Genomic DNA, 21,242 nt, shown 5'->3' with positions numbered 1-21,242 from the left:
ATGGAATGACCAACTCAAGACTTTAAATTAACACATAAAAACTTTTTAAGGTTAAAAAATTTATATCTGAAATTGTTGGCCGCCACTGTATGTACATATATTTAAACAAATTTTGTGCTTTTTTCAAAACTAAACATTCGAAAGATGATTATAAGGGAATTTCAATATATTCATGGTTTTTATTTTGACACCAATACACACTGGTCCATTTGTCAAAAATTTTGGCAGAAATTAATTTTTTTTTGAAAAGTTCGCCAAAAATAAGTTTTTTCTATAAGCCTGGAAATTTACCAGATCCTTAAAGTCAGCTATTGGTTTATGTAAACTTTCAAAAAAAGGCAGACTTTAAATTGCTATATCTAGGGACTTTCTTCAAATATTTAAGTTAATCAAAATGGAAAATGATCTTGAAGGTATCTAGTTTTAATTTGTTGTATCGCAATTATTGCTTCCGCTCATAAAGTTTTGTTTATTTGCGTTTTTTTGTAGTCATATTTTTTGCAATTGTAATCTCAAGTTTTTGTGTTCGTGGAGTAAAAGTAAAGAGGATTGTTGTAAAAAATTGCGCAGTCTTATTTGTCAATATGTATATTAGGCGATTGTATTCATTTTTTTCCACTTTTTTGCACAATTTTGTGAAAATCCACTTTATTCAAGGAAAATAGATTAAAACCATGCCCAAATGCTTGAGTTTTGGCCGGAATTTTTCAATTTTTGCCAAAATCTAAGACTTTTAAGACTATACTAAAGAATTTTAGTTAACGTTAATTAATTTTGGATCGTCTATTATCCATTTAATGCATCGTAATTTTAATGATAAAAGAAATCGACTCATTGATCAATTACGATCAATTGAAAATAATATTAATCAAAAGTTAAAATGACTTGTTACTTTCTTTAAACTATTCTAAATTTAAACTATTTTTAATGCAAATTTTTAATTCTATTTTAAAAACTATTTTTAATGCAATTTGAAATTCTATTTGGATAAATAATTTGGTTTATTTGGCACAAATGGTTTTGGCTTAAAGATAAAAAATTTGTTTTTTTATTGTTGCAGGATATAATTAAAGATTTCTCATTTAAATTTATTTATTTTGTTTCTTTTACATTTTTCTTATGTTCTATAAATATGCTTCGAGATTAATACGACCAAAAATAAATGTCTTATTTATACCATTTCAAATAATAATTTAAACAAAATGAGAAATAAAAAAATTTTAATTTTTACTTGATTCACTTTGCATTAATATACATATGTATATTAAAATTTATTTTCAATAAATCAAAAATTTATAAATTTTAAATGTATTTTTTTAAGAAATCATTTCATTTAAAATATAATTTATTTTGTTTAATTTTCAAAGACAAAATCAAGCTAAAAATTCAACAGCGCTTCAAATTTATTTTAACAGAGGAGCAATTTTTGTACACGTTTGCTCAGAATGCGTTAACAGGCTCAAGGATATTTTAACAGTAACGCAACGTCTGTTAAGTTTTAACCCTTGATATGGAAATGTCTTTTCGTGAGGAATTTTCAGTCATTGTCATCCAGTCGTCCTCGTCGTGTATCCCTCTGCAGAGGGATCGAGAATCGGTCATCCAAACATCTGAGAAAATGGCAATGGCCCGGCAGTTTTATTTTAGCAAATATACAAATTTTCACAAAAATCACATTAAATTGTTTGCTGTTTATATGAAAACGGCAAATCTAATGCAAAATTTCAACGTGCTGAAGCGTTCGCTTTAAAATAAAGACGAGACGAGCGAGCGAGAGGAGGCGAAGAGCAGGAGGAGTAGTGGGAGTTAGGCCGTCGTCCTGCTGCTTCCGCCGCCGTTGTGCCACCAACTTTCCTCCCCACCCATCCCCAAAAGACCCTCCCCTCACCGCTCTGAGACAACAACTTGCGGGTCGTGTGTGCGTGTCTTTGTGTGTGTGTGTGCTTGTGCTTGTGTGTGTAATAGATAAAAAAAAAAAAAAAAAATTTCTATTATTGTTGGAAAAATGAAGAAAATAAAGACTTTACCCACTTTGTAACTCAAATTTGAAGATGGGAAATTAACGGTTACTAAATTCATAAAATTAATCCACAAATTTCGCTTACTAAAGGCGTGTCCTGCATAATTAACAATAACAAAAGGCAAAAACTATTGGTAAGTCTACAGCTCTTACATAATGAATTTCCGCTATCTGCTCGGCAAATTCAATTGCATAATACCGATTTTAACGACAACTGGACCATAGCCACATACACTTTAGACTCACAGTTCGTCAATCAATTGAAAGCCATAAATCTAATGAGCCAAAAAATCAAAGCAAGCCAAGAGCGTGACATAAAATGCAGTGCAAAAAAAAAATAAGGAAGATTTCCACTCACTATCAGTCTTTCTCGTTCTCTCTCTCTCATTTACTCTCTCTCCCTCTCTCTCGACAAACAAAAGAAGTGACAAACAGATGTTTTGGCCTATCAGTGCGCATGTCTTGCCGCAAAGGCAACGGTCTACGCGGCCTACGCTAAACAAAAACAAGTTGACGGTGACTTTCAGGCCAATTTACACTACAACCGACAACTGGGTAATCACTTTGTGGTCTAAAAATCATTAAGCAAAAGCTGTTTTAGTTTAATTTGCATTTTTAAATAAAAAATTTCTCTTTAAATTAATGTATTTATTATTTAATTCAACTCAAATGAAAGTGTTAATTCCATCCATAGTACATTGGCTGCTGCAATTGCATTTGACGCTTAAAAGTATGCTATGATTTTGTATGGAGCTTGCAGCTGACTGCATATAATGTGTGTGTGTGTTTGTGTGTGTCTGCGCCATTTTAGATAATGATGACTGAAACGCCACAGGCGCCATCTCTGTATTATGTATTTGCTGTTTGTAGGTCCTAGTAAATGATTCTGTTTTGTCATGTGGACAATGCTCAAACACATAAAATGTAATCTATTTGCTCAGAGTGGAGATTCGTTAAAAGCAAAGATGAAACTAAAACTCATAACAACTCAAATGACAAGGAAAAAGATTTAAAGAAAATTGTTGTTAATTCTGTATCCTTCTGAACTAGGTGGATCTAGGTATATTTGCCTCTTTAGGTATGCAATGGGCTCAAAAATTAATTATTTTTTTCGAACAATTTATAAATTTTCAGATCCTTTGTAACTTAGGAATTCTATATTAACATTTTTTGCATCCAGGATTATGTTTTATTCACAGGACATTCTGAAATTACTTTAAATGACTCATTTGGACTTTAGGAAGTAAATGTCCCTTATTTTACATACTAACTTCGGCTTATCACATGGTTAAGTCGCCTATGAGGTACAAATGTCGTTTATTTTTTTGCATTATCGGAAATTAGACACATTTTAGTATAGGTATTCACTGAAAAAATAAGGCAAATATGATAAATATTTATAAAAAAATCTTCTGAAACGTTAAATGTGTTCTTCTTAAAACACTATTTTTTAAATCGGTACTTAAAATTTATTAAGAACCTATTAACCGACTTAAGTATTGTTATCTTCTTGTTTCTTGATTTTCTTTTTTCGTTCAATATTAATATTCAATTTTTAACCAAAAAAGTATAATATTTTATGTTCAAAAGCGTTAATTTTTTCAATTATAGGATTTTAACTGCAAATTGTTTAAATTTATTATCATTTTGAATCGTTTTAAGTAAAACAAAAAAAAAACATTCGTGACATTTGATAAAAGATTTTTAAAAAAGGGTCGGGGATGCCTCCGAAATCGACTTTACCTAATATATTCAATTCGATTTTGAAGTATTTGATACTTTAGACTTCTTCTATTCCAACCAACTTGCTGAAGCTTCCCTCTACATAGGATAACTCCAATAGAAGCATTTTAAGTTTCGAAAAGGCCCTCGTTTCATGGTTCCCGTTGTGTTAGGTACATAGATAAACAGATAGATAGATAGATAGATACATAGGTACATAGATATGTATATTGATTCAAGTGGGGCGAATTTCTGATTGAGTGTGTTCGCCATTCTAAAAATCTACCACTATGGCTTCAACGGGTGCTGATATCCTCCAGCAGAGCCAATAGTCCAAAATGCAGCCTAATTGAGCATGGGACACTCACAAATTAAGTGGTGTATCCTTTTCTTACAGCTCCTATAAAATACGTAAAAGGGGAGTCCACTCAGTGTCCATTCAAAGCCCCAGACAGTCTAAAAGGAAAATTTTTAGACTTGTGGTTGTTATTTTAAGTATCTGAATGTTTTGTCCTACCTCAAACATGATTTTAGTGCAGTTATGTTAAGTTTAGTACTTAATTCTTAACAAAACTCCATAAATAACAATGTGTATACAATTTCTAAATATTTTTTCAATTAGCTACCTGATTAGATTACGACCTGTTTGAAATTAAAGTCAAACCCTTGCATTCATGCCAGCTCCAGGTCAATTTTCAAAAGGAAGAAAATTTCAAAGGCAAGACAAAAAGTGAACAGGTTCTACCATTAGTAGAACTCCAGAAATATAATGATCAAACCATATTTTCAATGCAAAAACTAGTTAAAAATTGCAGACAAATTGAAAAAGCCTTCTATAAGAGAGTCCACCTTTTGGTCAATATATAAACAAAGGCTTTTATAAAAAAAACAAGTAGAAGTAGCTGTGATTATTAAGCATTAAAATATTCTTTAAATATTCAACATAAAAATACTTTGTTATAAAAAAAAGAAGTATTTATCGTCTTCAAATAAATAGTTAAGGGAAAACCATTTCAAGTCATAACCTTACGTCATTTGGCTTTCGAAAAAGTATCGATTTGTATGCCAAAGTTATTGACATTATTGAGGCCATTATAGTTTGGCTTGACTGTAAATGGTATTAGTTTCAGTACAAGTTGTAGATGTCGTATTACTGCGACAAAGCCATAACTATTGTCTACTTGTCACGCCCCATGCAGCTCGAAAAGTTATTCAATTCGGTTTTGTTTTCCATTTTTGTGCTCTTTCTATTTTCCTTTGATTTAGAATACTGTGTGTTGGTTTTATTTTACTATTTGGTCCTGGCATTATCCTTTGTAACATTGGCCATTGGAGAAACAGTAATAAATTTGTATTCTTGTTGTTGTTATTATGGTTGTCAGACAGACAGACAGTCTGTCTGTCGTTGTGTCTATCTATTATTATTTTTGTTGTTGGATTTTTTGAAGTAGCAACCGTGGCTGGTTTGTTTGGTCTCCTTCACGCTGCCGTTCGCTATTTTCGGTTGCCTTTTGTAGGCAAGCATGTCCTTGAGCAACACGCCTGAAGCTTATATAACATGATGGTAATCGGCAGCGCCTTCATTTGCCACCCCTCCATTACGTCTCAGACATTTCATATACATACATATCTATGTATATATTAAGTGGGTGGCTGTTATTATTATTACAATGTGAACATATATATATGTATATATGTATATGTATATGTTGGTAAAACTTTTTTGCAGCTTAAGATCTAATGAACCAGAATACGCAGAAATTGTCAAAAAAAAAAAAAAAAAAAACATTGGCACTTTGGGAAAAGTTTCATTATGAGTTATCACAGCATGAATAATGCCAACAGTTTTGAAACGAAAGAAAGATTTCAATTTAGTTAAAAAATGTAAGCTAAATGAATTCCTTAAAAGCAATGTCCTTGAAATGTAAGTGACTATAAATTTTCTTGGATTCAATGTTGCTTTTCATCCATCTCATAAAAACCTCGTTAAGACATCCAATCAACTCAGACAACAAATGACGACCCTCCTTTCTTCTGTTGTGCTTATTGTCCTTTCGATTCAATTATGTGCACTTAGTGCATGCTGTTCAAGTGCAAGGATAATACACATACCCACATACATGAACACCCACACACTGACTCTCTCATAGACATAGACTAGGCAAATATCCAACGATCGATATGGAAAATGCCACGAACCTAAAATATTGAAATGTTTGCAATGAAAACGAACACAACACAAACAAAGAACCCAGGCACCGGGTACAACACAATCACCTCCTCTCACACTCACACCCCCTCTTTCACTCACTTTCTCTTGTTCAGTGTGTACTTTGTAATTACAAGGGAATTACAAACGTGTAGTTATCCTTGTGGCTGCCATTGGGCACTAGGCAAAATAAAAATGCAAATACACTCCAAAGCAAAACCACAAAAGGAAAAAACAGAAAATCAATTTCAACTTTGCAGAAAAATGCAATATCAACCCATGCTGGCTGTCAGTTTGCAGATTTTCAATTATTTATTCCAATTAACAAAACACGAGGCAACAACACGAATCCAAAAAAAGGTTTTTACTATATCTAATGGGTTATCAGATTTAATATTAAGGCAGAGCTAATAATTTATACAAAAATTCAATTAACTTTCACCCTCTAGAAGACAACTTTATTTTAAGAGTCTTAAATTTTGTTATTTAAAAAAAAAATTTAATCACCTAGTTTAGATATAAAGCCCCTTCCCCTACAATAAATTGAAGCTAATTTACTTTAGTTTAGTTTAGTTTAACTTCTTGATGTCTTATGGTGTTAAGAATACCTTGCAAAAAAGTTTTAATTCCACCTCAACCCGTCCACAGTGGTTAGACCTTTTTTTTTGACAAAAACTCTAGCAATAAAGGATCAGTCTTTAAAGTTTAGCAGATCCATTAATTTACAGTAGAATCCAGTATAAAGACTCCGTTTAAAACGTCCGTCCGGTTATAGCGACTAAAGTTCGATGGGTGCTTGATTGGTCCGAATACAAAATTATACTACTTCCGTATATAATATATATACCGATACTCAAAGGTTATCATTAAGAACTTTTGAGTATTGGTTTTCTGATCGTAAATCTTGACAGGAAATAAAATAAGTAAGTCCCAAGTATAAAAAATGCTCTTTAAAAAAATGTGTGCTATTTAAGTTGGTTAAACTAAAAACGTCGTGAATATAGTTGTGTTTTAGACCTGATGAACAAAATGTTTAAAAAAATATTTAATTTTTTGCAAACGTTATTTTTTGAACACTCCTTTTATTCTATTGAACACACCTATTTTATATGATACTTCCACTAATCATTGGAAATACTGAATCACATTAAGCCTTACTCACTCTGAATACTGAGCCCCTGGACTTCAGGACAGCCTGTTTTAGAATTATATGGCGAGTTCTACGATCAGAAAACTGAAAACCTATTTTTGTGTCAATATGTGTATGTATGTACATGTCATGGTTTTTAAATTTGATTTTAGAAAATGTTTCATGACTAAAAATAATCTAATCACTACCACCTTTAGTTTTTCACAAGGTGGGTCATAAGGGGCAAAGTTTACGTAGTCTGAAAAATTAAAGTTGTTTCCTTTAAATTAGCAACTTTTAAGCTTTTCCAGAAATCACAAAATGAGAATATATTCTGTAAATGTTCCAAAATTTATTAGAATACTTTTTGTTTTTTAATTCTTTTACTTTTTGTAATTTGAAATAAAAATTAAACTTTATCTAGTTCAAATTTGGCAATTTTATTACTGATTCTGAGTGAAATTACAATACAAACCTTTAGAAAACTAATTCTCTCCATATTTTCGTATTTGTATTTAGATAAAATATATCTTTATCTTTTTGGAACAGTTATTCAATATTGAAATAAATTTAATAAATAATTCAAAGCCCTTTCATGCATGTAAAGCTAAAAAAATTGTGAGTCTTTTTGACAATATTTTGAGTTCTTATAAAGTTCCGATACGTCTCAAATATTATTTTTTTTTTGATTCAGTTTGCAACTTAAAGTTAGATGGAGTGTCTATTTTCTGTCTTAATTCACAAAATAATATTTAACAGCTATTTTTTGCCTTCAACTATTTTTCCTTATTTTTTTTAATTTAAACAAAAAAGTTTTTTAATTATCGTTGGCATAAAAAGGCTCAAGGTCTATTTCAAGAACTTTCAAATTTCTCTTATCTCTTTCTAGAATTGTGTGGCCATAAAGTGGTAGTAGTGACTAGCAAACTAAAACCAGTTGCGAATTGTAACTGAATGGAGCGAAAGAAGGCAAGCATAGCTCCAAAAGTTCATTTTTAGTATTCATAGTCCGAAAAGCGGCAGCAGATCTTTCAGACCGACTAAGCACTACGCTATAATATTACTTGTTTACAATAAATATATTGTCCTTCAAAACAAAATTGGTCTTTTGGAAACAAAGTTCCAAACGTAAACGTTTCTTACAATTAATTTGTAAATGCCGTGACTTGCGTTTGATATGTAACTTTTATTTTAGCGACCTATGTATTTACTTCAATCGTTCTAATAAGCAGGCCATTTCGAAGTCATTTTCGGGGGAAAAAAAATGTTTTTTAATTATATTATTATATTTTTTTACTTCATTTCTTTTTTTGTATTGCCTAATATAACACAACTCGTAGGTTTCACCATAAATTTAAATAGTTCAATCCACAAAGATTACCTCAATTTGCACACTAATAACTTTTTTGAAGTATTGCAAAGTGATGTTTAAAATTTTAAGAATAGTTGGGTGAAATGTTATAGAAAGTTGGCCACTATGCAGCAATATAGAGACATTTTAATTTTTAAAATAATTTGTTTAGTTCTTGTTTTTCAGAAGATTTTCAAAACTTGAAAGGTCCAAAAGCAAATTGAAAAGTTCATCCTTAAAAATTCGTAAAATTGTTAGAGGTTTAAAAAGTATATTGATATTAGTAAGGAATTATGTATAAAAAATGTTTTAAAACTAATAACATTTAGAATTGCAAATAATTTAAAACTTTAAGAACTTATTCAAACCTTTGACCCATGTTAAAGCATTGATTATAATCATTCTAAGTAATTTTCCACAACTTTTCGAACATTTCACTTTCACCCTCTCGGTCTGTTGAATGCGCTCATGACTTTTCTATCCATTTCCTATGACATCCAAAAATGTATCTGAACAACACACGAAAAGTATCTGAATGCGTTTCACTGTTAACCACTTAACAGAGCTGTTAGCCAGCAAAGAGCTGGAACACTGTAAATTTTCTTGTGTTTAGTTCTCAGCTGCAGAGCTCGGGCGGCAGATTGTTTTTTTCTTGCTTTGGCGGTTCATTTTGCAAACAAAAGTACACAAAAAAAAAAAGCGAAAATAAAAAATATACAGAAAATTATTTACAATATTTTTTTGTGTAAATAAATGAAAAGCAAACAGAAATATCTTGTGCTTGTGTGTGTGTGTGTGTGATTAGTGTTTTTCATAATGTTGTGATGTAAAATTTTGCGCCCTTTTTCAATGTTGGCGTCTTTTGATGGAAATTGGCATCTGAAGAGAAAATATTGCCAATGAATCAAATGAAAAATCAAAAGAAAATTTCATGCCAAATAGTGTATAGCAGCTGCCGGTAAAAATTTATTGCCGGATCGGAAGACCAAAAATAAAATCTATTTACGTAAAGAGGAAAAACCATTAAAATTTTCGAAGGTGAATGAAAAATTTAAAAACGTGTTTAACTAGGAAAAAAAATATTTAAAATTTCTATATATTTTTTTGACAATCATTCTAAAGAACAGATAGAGACATTAAGAGATAAACAGAGAGCAGAGACTGGGAAAGAGAGAGAGAGCGACGATTCTTAAAGTATTTTTAGCTCGAATGTTTAATATATTTACATACCCTAACCGTAAGAGTATAGTTGAAACATTGAGTACCATTCTGATCAGCATGACGCCCACGTCTGAAAGTCAGGTAGGGACAAGAGAGGATCTAGGATCTAGGACGTAGAGTATATTGAAATACGAAAGATTTCATTGCACTTGGGTTTATTTTGGTCTTTACTTTGGCTATGAGCCGGCTCTTCTCTTCTTCATACAAATTTGTGTGTATGTATGTGTGTGTGTTTTATTTTTTCCATTTCCATCTGCTCTAGTTTTTCTTGTTGCTCATGTTCTCGTTTCGCATTCCAAAATATAATTGTTGCCGCTGTTTTGTGCCACTGCCAGGTCATTTGTCTTCGTCGTTGCTGCTGCTTCTGTTGTCGTTGTCGTCAAGCTGATAACAAATGGCAACCCATAACAAAAATAAAATCTACCTACTCGGAAAAGAAACTCAACCAGGCAGCATATTTCACATCTTTTTTGGCTCTGGAATTCTCGAATCTTTTTGGTTACATTAAGATCTTAGATTACAATTGCATTTATTTGTAACGGAAAGTTCCTCTTGTCAGTCTCATTCCAAGATATTCAGAGTTGAAACGATATACTCTAAGAAAAACTATTCAAAATCAGTTGCAATTGATAATTTTTTCTAAGAATTTAGCTAATTTACTTTATCGTGACTTTTATACTCTGCTCTCGTTTAGTCAAATGGTATATTAAAGACAATGAAATGTATGTAACAGGCAGAGGGAAGTGTATACGATCAGTTTAAATCTATGTATTACTGATCAGCAAAATGGATAAGTCAGTCTGTATAAACACCTAGATTTTCGAGCTAGATTCCATTTTATTTCAGATTCGTGCCATGGAATATAATTTTCTCCCGCAATATTCTAAATATGGCTGTAAAATTTGGAATACTAATAATACTAATGAATATCTATTGGTGTACCAAATTTCATAAGAATCGAATGGCAAATAGCTTAGTTTTTCCTACGAGAACGAAAGGGCCAATGCTTCCAGAGTTTACTTATGTGAAAGTACCTTCATGTACATGGTATTGCGAAGTTGTCACGAGGTTTTATGTAACCAAGATGAATCACATTTGAAATTTATTACAAATCAACTGAGTATTAATGGCACGATGAAATACTTTAACAATTTCAACTTAAATCGTGGATAATTATCAATCGAGGCTAGGCTTAATTTGCAAACCTAATATACCCTTTAATCTTACATCAACAGAGGAACTCTATGACTCTATAATTCGATTCGAAGCGGAGTCAAAGTCGAATCGATGTCGAATCGCTATATAGTCATCAAACACGTTTTGTTCAATACAAATGCAAAACAAAATAGGTAAATACATACATATATGTATGTATGTAGCATGTCAAATTTGATTATGACTCGAGATGAATTAAGTCGTCTATCAAAAATTTGAGTTCATTATCAAAGTAAATTTAGATATGAGGTTTATTTGTATGAAAAATATAACATCGATTTCCATGTAATTTATATGCCTTCAGCTATCTAAACATTTATAGTTATCTATTTCCCTATTGTGAAAAACATCAGTTATTTTTTTTTTTTTTCATTGTTATCTACCCAAACTATTAACACTGTTGAACAAAGTATCAGTTTTGCGATAGAAAGCGTTTCTATAAGGAAATTCTTGTGAATAAATCTTCTGTTACAAGGCTTTAATTATCTAATCAAAACTAGAAAATTAATTTGATTTATTGATACAATTCAAAGGCACCTTCAATTCTATGTTTATCACTTATCTATTGTAATTACGCATTGGTCATTTTTATTTAAAAATATTTTAAATTCTTTCAATCGATTTTTAAGCTTTTAATTGAGTCCAGTTTTGTTTATAAATATTTTTGGTCATTTTATCAAACTAAATACTTTCCAATAAAAACATGATCTCATGCTAGTCACGTTCGTATGTGACTACTAAAAAATGTTAAAATACTTTAACCCTTTGCTATTAAAAGTTAATGCAGTATATTAAGCTAAATTCATTTCTATAATATTTTGATCTTTTGGGTTTCAATTTCTTAGAAATTGGAGGAAACTGAATGAGTAACAGATCTCTCCCCTTAGAAATATTTGTTTATATTTCGCATAATTTGCTCTATGCTGTAATCGGAATATTTTGTTTCTTTGGGATTTTGCTTTTTAACAAAGTTTGCCCTTCACTTCACAGCAGAGAAGCTCCGTTTGTTTCGTTCTTATCGCTTTTTTGTACATACAACAATTTTATATTTCCCGCCCGAAATTGTTTACACAAACTGTATAAACTGAACCCATAATTTATAATTTCTTAATTATTGTATGTGCGTATTTTGAATGCTCTTTTAACAAAAAAGAAAGAGCTAAACGAATTATCAAGGGAGTTGCAAAAGAAATCTTAAACTTTTTTTTCGAAAAACGATAAGGCAAAAGATGTTTTCAAAATATTTTGATTGATTGAAGTAAATGTTCTTAATATAGAAATAAATTTGAGTTAACAATGAATTGAATGTTCATTCAAACGAAACAAAACGAATTGAATAAGTTAGAATAAGTGTAAGACGATGAGTTGTGAATGCATTCGAATTCCAATTCTGATTTTAGTAATTACTATATATTTTTATTGTATATTTTGATTACTATATGATTAAAGTGGGGATCTACTCCGACTAAATAAATACTTAATAGGGTTGTTATTGGGTTCTCAAATTTCCTACAGAGACGAATTCTTTTTCCAAATCATAAAGTTATATCTAAAGGTAAATCCATCGAGTATATGATGGATGGATTAGCAAATAATTTTAAGTACTTTTACTTACATATGTACATTTCATTGTGTAGTTGTCTTTCACTTATTTGAATTCAATTCGAAAGCACGTTTTTTGCTCTCTAGTATATATTTAACAAGGGGAACTTCAGGTATACGATTTAGTTTTAGAATATCCAGTCATTTGAAGCTGTGTGAAATATTTCGGCGCATTATTCTATATTTTCCTGAAAAATCGCGTTTAAATCAATTCGAAAGCATTTTTGTAATTGTAAGAAATATCTTAAGCTTTTTTTTTTTTTGTGAATGGAAGTGAAATGCATACAGGAAAAATATATTAAACCTCTTTAAAGTTGTTTGCTGGACTTGTGAAAGTTACTTAAACAAGGAAAAGTTGTAGTCTGCTTTTCTGTATTAAAAGTTCTTTTCTAAATGAAAGTTTTTCAAAAATTTGTTTGAAACAAAATCTGCCAATTTGACATTGCTTTTTCGATGGGCTTGGACAGACAGTCTGTGTTGATTGGAACATACTTGTAGATCGTCGTTTTATTTTTTAAGAAAGTAAACTGCAAAGTATATACATAGTAAATTTCAAAATAACAAGGTATATCTAATCCAATCTGGGAGATCCAGATTTTAAATTTTTAAAGATTCTAACTCTCCTCTCCACGGTTTAATAGGCAAGAACTCGCTTAAAACTTTTTTAGACAGTTTCGTTAGTGTTTACAATTTTTACAATGGAACATACATTTTGCATTAGCTGGAACAAATTCCTCTGAAATGACGGAACTAAGTTCAATTTTCCTAGGAGTGACTAAAGAGACAAAGAGTTGTCGAGTTCGCCTCCTCAAATGCAAGGATTTTGCCAATAATTTCACTGAAACATCATGGATTGATGATATTTCTCCTGGTCTGGCCTTGGTTTGGTCGGGCAGATTTCCGTTTTAGGAAAATGTCTATGTGGTGGATCTTCAAACAGGATAATAACCAAACACATACAACTAATCTCTCAAATAAATGGAATAACAAACATGTCCATGTCAATCTGAGGACTTAAATAGATTAGAAAAACTTTAAAACGAGCCAGCCAACGCGTAGAATTCGGTAACATAATGTCGCAACTAGGAATGAATAATAGGATTTTGTCCAACAAAACAGACCGTTCCGAAATACCTATTAAGACCTGTAGATGTGTTATGGTCATAACTATGCCGAGAAGAATGAAAAATTAAAAAAAAAATAACTAAGTATATACTAAAAACTTTTAAAATATTGTAATTTTCCATTTAACTTTTTCAGTCCAACTGAATGTACTTAAATATGTTGTATTATTTCTTAATTTTTGCGTTATTACTTTAAGTAATAAGTTATTTATGCCATGAAACTAATTTAATTTACTGTTAGGCTAAGGCATGAGGACTCGTTTACTTCACCACAACTTTTTTATTTAAATGAAAGCTGTGCTTATGTTCTTATTATTATGACCAGTAGTGCTTACATATATTTTTGTTAATGGCTTTAAATTTGTACAGTGGAGTAATGAATTTTGATTTCATTTGTATAAATTAAGGCTAAGCAAAAAAAAAAATTATTATCTACACACAAAACTGACAAATTTTATTGGTTATATCAACGATTTGAAAACGGAATCCCCGATTTCCGGGTTGATTGTATACAGTTTTGTAAAAGATTTACTGTTTGTGTATTCAGAAACTTTGTTTAAATTTAAGTAATGTAACTACATCTACAATGTTGAGTTATCTGCAAGTAATTAAACGAGGGGATCTATTAAAATAGGTAGACCTGTTTTGTTCTCCTTGAAATAAGTTAAGATAAAGTCTACACCCATGTATTTTTGTTAGTTAAAATTCATATAGATGGAGATAAAAGATTATAATAATATTTAAATGAATTGTTAACAATTTATAAGTTATCTCAAATGTAAATACTTTTGTAGTCAGTCGAGAGACACGATTATATGCGCGGTCAGATATTTGAGATATTCAAATACAGCAAACTGACTGGCAATTGCCATTTTCCGGCCATAAATTGTAATTTGTTGGTCAGTTTAGTTTAGTTTTTAGTTTGTTTTTTTGGCCAACTAGTGAACTAACTCAATTGCGTGTTTGTTCCTGGTGTATCTGTATCTGTTCCTGGACCTGGCCAACTGCCGCATACCGGTTAAAGTGGATTTATACCAGATTTCTATAATACATATGTATCTATCGTGTGTATCGTTCTCATTGACTGCACTGAGATTGCATATATTTCAATTGATTTTGATTTGTTTATAAATAATTCCGTATACCGTGCTGCTGCTGCTACTAATGACGGCATTTGCCAATGGCTTTTGCTTGCGTGTTTTTTTTTCCCCTACGCTTTTGCCATCGATTAACCATCAAATAATGACGACCACAACGTCAAATTGCTGTGGACAAAGTTCAAAGACATGGACTTGGACATGAAGTTGACACTTTAATGGCTGTAAATAAAAACATTTCCCTGACTTTTTATCCATTGCATAATCCAAATTGAAAAAGAAAATGCAACTCTGTGCGAGTTTCCAAAATAGTTTTGAGAAATATTATTTTTTGTTGGTCATTAGCCAAAAACAACTTATATCGCTTATATGCAAATGGATCTACATACAGTGGTGGCCACAAATTTATGACATTTTGTTTTATGGGCGTTAGTTCTGATTTTCTCGGCTCTCAAGTAACACAATGTAAAAACTTTTTATGACTTGTTAGTCTGATCATCTTTATGAGGTTTTTTCTAATATCTTTAGTGTTACAGATAGAACTACGAACATCTTGATTCTTCAAGGAACTTCTGCTTACCACTACTTTATTTAATTAAATGTTTAGTTAAGGATTAACAATCGGTTCGGGATCAATTGAAGTTCTGCTTTTTCGAGTATTTTTAGAGTCTTTTGGTCGAGGCCATTCAACGACACAAATTTATACTACTTTTTATTACTTTTTTCATTGAACTACGAAATAAAGTGAATAGAATTCCCCGTCGAATAATACATTTTTTATTAAAATCGTGTAAAAATTAGATAGGTTTTTTTTATTAAGTTACTTGTGAGCCCAGAATATCAGAAATCAAGTCCGTAAATCAAAAAGTCCTAAATTTGTGGCCGCTACTGTAGGTACAAACTCATCGTTGTCGTTTTTCTCTTGACCTTTGAATATTCATATTTTTGCAGAGGTATATAGATATATACATATCTGTGTATGTATATTTTTGTACATATATATGTATACATATATATTTTTGTTGTTGTTGTGGTGGCTGAGTAAACTTGAACTTTTTACTCTTTGCTGACGCAGTAAAAATCCTTTACTTAAATAATGAATTTTATAAAAACCCCCAAGGAAAAAAGGGTAGATACATTCGGTTCTTCTTTTACATCATTTAAAAATATAAACATTTATGGTCTCTCGTTGTCTGAAAATTGCATTATTAGCCCACAAAATATTTGTTTATCGATTTACAAATTTGTTGCGAAAATATGAACACATTTCAGCTTATTAAAGAATAATTACTCTCAGGATCTTTAAATATTCTATACATTCTTATTGAATCATTTTTATTTTAAATTTCACGTATTGCAATAGGACTTTATTATCTCAAAGGCAGCATCCACATTAGAATGTCTTCCAAAAGGGTATAGGGAAACACTCGAAGTTAAACTGTTTGGGAATTAGTCGTCCGGTGGCCAAAGTAAACAACAAAAGTGGATGCCCATCAATCCAATTCCAATTTGCGTCTATCCATCCACAGACTGCCCAGACGAAGCGGACCATAAAAGTAAATTCAAATTAAATATTAACACATTTTGGCTGGTTGCCTTCTTGTTGCTGCTGTTGCTGTTGCTGCTGCCACGGTTACCGCTTCTTGTGTTGCTGTTGGCGATGTGCGAAGAAATCAATTAAATGACGCCAACGTCAATCTTGTCTCGTCGCTTGTGAGTTTTCAGGGATTTTGGTTTTTGGTTTATTTAGCCCAAAATCTGAAACGTGTGAAAATTTTTGGCGCAATTAGATTTGTGCAGATGGGCATAAGAGTTAAGGGTTAAATTCGCATGAAATGAACTTGTAACCTTAGAAAAACAAACTTGAGTTCTTGTTATATCCAACACTAACGACACGAGATAACTAAATCCAAGTTGTATTTCAAATACTCGCTCAAGAGCAAGAAAATGTTATCATATTTGTGTTCCAAATGAGTTATTTCCTATTAAGAAGTCAATTTCAGCTTTATTTTAAGGACAAGTCATGCAGATCCTAAATAGTATATGAGCTATAGCACCATCTACACTGTAGCCAGTTCACCCGTATCCAGTGAAACAAATATTTCAAATTTATAAGAACGAATTGAGGGGAAAAAGGGGCGTGGCTAAAATTTGAAATAAACTCAATCACTTTACATACTACACGAACCTATATACCAAATATAGTGGCTCTATCTTTTATAGTCTCCGAGATCTACTGTTTCATACAGACGGACAGAATATACATGCTTAATGGGGTCGGAAAAGCTTCCTTCTGCCTGTTACATAGAGTTTGGCGACTACACCCTATGGGTGTATGGTATAAAAAAGGAGGATTCCCCGCATGGAAAAGTTGTCGAAAGTTTGTAACTTTATTGCAAGACAACGGTTTTAGAAAATCAAATGGGTATATCGATTATTATGGAATTGAATGCATTTTTATCTGACTGAAATGAAATAAAAAGTTAAAAACAGCTCTAAAACAATATTTTTATACCCTTGCAGAGGGTATTATAAAATTGGTCAGATGTTTGTAACGCACAGAAGGAGACGTTTCCGACCCCATAAAGTATATATATTCTTGATCAGCATGAGAAGCTAAGTCGATATAGCCATGTCCGTCTGTCCGTCTGACCGTCTGTCCGTCTGTCAGTCGGTGCGTACGCGTTTTACTCAGCCATCTTAAGAGCTATCGGGATGAAATTTTTTTTGGGAGCTTTTTTTACCCGGGTGAGATAAAGTATGAAAATCTTTGGGATCGGACTACTATATCATATAACTCTGGAACAAAAATTTTTGCAAAAATTGGAGTATCCCCATGAAATTTACCAATATAATAGAATTTGATATAAAATCTCAGATCCCAAAATTTGACCCTGATCGGATAAATAGAACACAAGTTACAGTCTATATAAATCGGTTCAATCGCTGCCGGCAGCTCTGCTTGCTGCCTACTACGTCATCATCAAATCAACAGAGCACATGCATACACACACAGACGCAACGCTACATAAACTGTATGTGTATGCGTGCGTTGCTTTGCTTAGGGAATGAGGGAAGAAGAAGAACAAATTGTACATAGTATGAAGAGTAAAATTGTTTTGTTTGTATATTAATGAATTGAGTTGCAGAAAACAAATTTTGAACATGTGAAATTATTATTGTCAAGGACTGCAAGGGTATATAAACTTCGGCATAGCCGAATTTAACTTCTTTGATATTTGCATATAATTTCTGTCTTACTCAAAATAATTCTCTCCAGACTAAGCTTGAATCCGATCAAAAGCAGTATTTATTTTCCGTGCCTTAAGCCACAATTGTCCCACGTATTCTATTAAATTTTCTTTAATTAACATTCCCTTTGTAACTAATTTTTGAATGGCAATATAAACTTGTTTGAGTTAATGACTCAGTTTAACCTATCGGTACCATGTAGACAATCTAGGCATTCGTTTATCCCTCTAACGTTAAGGCGATGTTATGCTCACTTATCCTCTGTCCTGATTTTACACTTTTATACCCTGAAATCTGCTCAAAGTCTTCTCTTCATCTGCTGAAAATCATCTATCCTTTCCTATTTAGCTTATAGATGACTGTAATTTATAAATAAAATCTATCATTCTGTTATTCTTTTCCACTTTTTCCAATTTTCGCAATTCTTACTGTGTGATATACAGCTGCTTCCCTCGATCGGGTCGGAGATGGTTTATTTAGATTCGGGTGTAACTCACTTTAGTCCTGAGTTTTAAGGACCACTTAAACGTACCCAGCATCGGCTACTTACCCCTAGAAGGATCTAAAAAGTATTCTCAAACATTTTCAAGTTTCAATTAATCAAAATTTCGCTTCACTAAATGCTTTAATTTTTGATTTAGTCATTTTGTTAGAATGAGAATTCAAAAGAATTCAGAATTCCAGACTCAATCCATTTGAATGCGTTGATGCCTTATAAGATTCCTGTAAGTTTTATTGGGAAAATTTAAAAAATATCTCTAAATCTTCAATGTCTGGTGTACTAAAAAACTTCTTTTGTTTATCGAAATATTTGGACGTTTGAAATGGAAAATATTCTCACTTTTAAATGATTTATGCTTTTAATCAACTTAATTGTTGTTGACAGAGTTACATCCCCTCGCCTTAAATTAATTTTCTAAATGTTTGCTAATAAGTTTTTAGTAATTTTCTTTCATTTGATGCAAAAATCTTGATAGCTAATTAAGATTGTAATGACTTGTAATACAATTTCTTTTTTTTGGAACTTTATTTTTTGCTACTTTTTACAATATTTTTGACCTAAATTTAAATTCCAAAAAATACTAAAGAAAATATATAATAATTGTTTTAATTATTCATTGAAAGTAAATGTACTATTTATAATTGTCCGTCCAGTAAACTGATTGGAAAAATGCTTGTTTCTGCTTGTTACTTGAAATCGATTTGATTTCTACATATTATAAGAAAACTGCTTTTATAAGATATTCCCATCGAAAATATCTATAAATGTGCGTGACAATGTAAATAACTAAAGTAAATTGAATTTTGTTTATATACATATATTTAGTTGGGGATCATCTTAAATGCACTGAATTCCTAGTGAAAACCACTTGACTTTAAGAAACTTCACTTCAATTAAGATAATTAATTGGTTACTAAAAAAGTAAATGAATTCTAATGAAAATTTGCCTCTAGTAAGCAATAAATTGTGAAAAACCAAATTGATTTTCCCACTATGTTAAGGCTTAAAATCTTAAGTGAAACTCTATGAAAGTTCATGAGCAATTAATCAATTAATCAGCTCAGACTAATGCCAATTAAAAGTGTGCTAACACTTCAATTGTTTTGGTTTGAGGCCAGCTTAACGGTTAATTCAAATAGTCTTGAAAAGGATTCAACGAACTTGAAAATCATGGCCATGGCAATTGAAAATTTAAGTTGCCAATTTGAAATGTCAGAGACAGAGAGAGAGAGAGAGAGAGAGAGGGGGAAAATTTTCCAGACGACTGACGCCTCAATGATGGAATTGGGGGCGATAAAATTGCTTATCATTTATTCTCTTTACGTATGATTGCTTTAGTAGTATTATTGTTTATACTATCTATGTATGTATAATGCAGCTGCATGACTGTTGAAAATATTTGTCATATAAACAATTTCAATATTTACAATGCGAAAATAGTCGTAAACAGCAGCAAATTGAAGGCAAGCTATTCGTAATAATTATATTTGATCAATTGATTGGGGGGGGACTCAGTCAATTTATATATCAGCCTTACACTTGAATTGGAGGAAGAGGAAAACAAAAAGGAATTGTGTGGGTAAATTCCATTACAAGTATTACACTCGAATGTAACAACAAATTTATCTCTACTATCTCTCCCTGTCTCTCTCTCTCACAACACTTTAGTTATTAGATAAGCCAATTCACTTCAATTAAAATCAAGTCTTATCTCCACCAACTATAGTATATGATCTACTTGATATGAGCTCTGATTACACGGACTACCGACCAACAACTGGCCAACTGCCCGTTCCAACTGGAGTCACTTTACGCCTTTTGAAATTGTTTGCCCAATTTCATTATCGTCTTTCGCATGGCGCTAAGTGCACTGGATCTATCCAGTTCGAAAAGCAAATATATACACAAGATCTGTTAATTCTTTGTGTTAATTTTATATTTAACTTGATTTTCAAAATTAACCGCAAATGGTGCGCAAAAAAAATAAAAGAAACACAAATGAATGTTAATCGAATGGACTAACAACTTATTTGCAAATAAACTAAGTCTGATTTCCAATTTAATTTATTGTTATAAATAATGTGATTACAAATTAACAATGGAAAGCACCCACAAGGAAATGGGCTAAACCAAAATAACAACAATCATCTATAGAAGGGTTCACTTTGATTAGGCCAATTCTTCACTTCACTTTGCTCCTTGAAACATTTTTTGAGATTTATCTATTTATGTTGTTTGATTTCATGGCAAAAATTGTGAATGATGAGATCTCACATTTCACCCACATATTGCGCCATTTGTTTAATATTTTTTTAGTCACACCCACTGAAGTCTGGATCCTCCAAAAGTAGAAATGGATCACGTGAAATGGATTTTAGCACATTTTCTGCCTATTTGTTTGATTAAGAAACGATTCTCAGGGGTTTATTGTTGATTTATTTAATTATTATTTTCGATTTGGCTAACTAAAACATACCATAAAAAAAAGTCTTCAAATTGAGTGAAATTTCTGGAATTTAACCAGTTTCAATTGGTTATTGTGGCAGGTCGGTCGACTAACCACAGTGGTATGGAAGAGATAGCAAAAAGTTCAATTAAAAATGTACAATCTTGACTAAATCAACATTTGTTAACTCCTTCCTTACAGGACACAACTGGACACAACCGCAGTAATAGCAACAACAACAACAACAGCAACAACCAAGGGGGAGGAGAGAAAACTACAAGGCAAATGTCCGAATCGATAGGCCAGGTCAAGCGGCAGTTAATAGAAACCACATAAATCAATATACCACACA

At 31.6% G+C, this 21,242-nt stretch overlaps 1 protein-coding gene across 1 annotated transcript; it reads left to right on the top strand.

The window, feature by feature from the left end:
- Positions 1-1,555: 1,555 nt before the first annotated feature.
- On the top strand, positions 1,556-21,231 carry LOC137572252 (uncharacterized). Its single transcript, XM_068283989.1, has 2 exons — positions 1,556-2,154; positions 21,092-21,231. Exon 1 carries the CDS (start codon positions 1,619-1,621, stop codon positions 1,748-1,750), a length of 132 nt encoding a protein of 43 aa, XP_068140090.1. The 5' UTR covers positions 1,556-1,618; the 3' UTR covers positions 1,751-2,154; positions 21,092-21,231.
- Positions 21,232-21,242: the final 11 nt, after the last annotated feature.

Source organism: Drosophila tropicalis, unplaced genomic scaffold (genome assembly GCF_018151085.1).
Source record: "Drosophila tropicalis isolate 14030-0801.00 unplaced genomic scaffold, ASM1815108v1 contig_3, whole genome shotgun sequence".
Taxonomy (NCBI): Eukaryota; Metazoa; Arthropoda; class Insecta; order Diptera; family Drosophilidae; genus Drosophila; species Drosophila tropicalis.
This window is presented reverse-complemented; position numbering and strand designations above follow the sequence as displayed.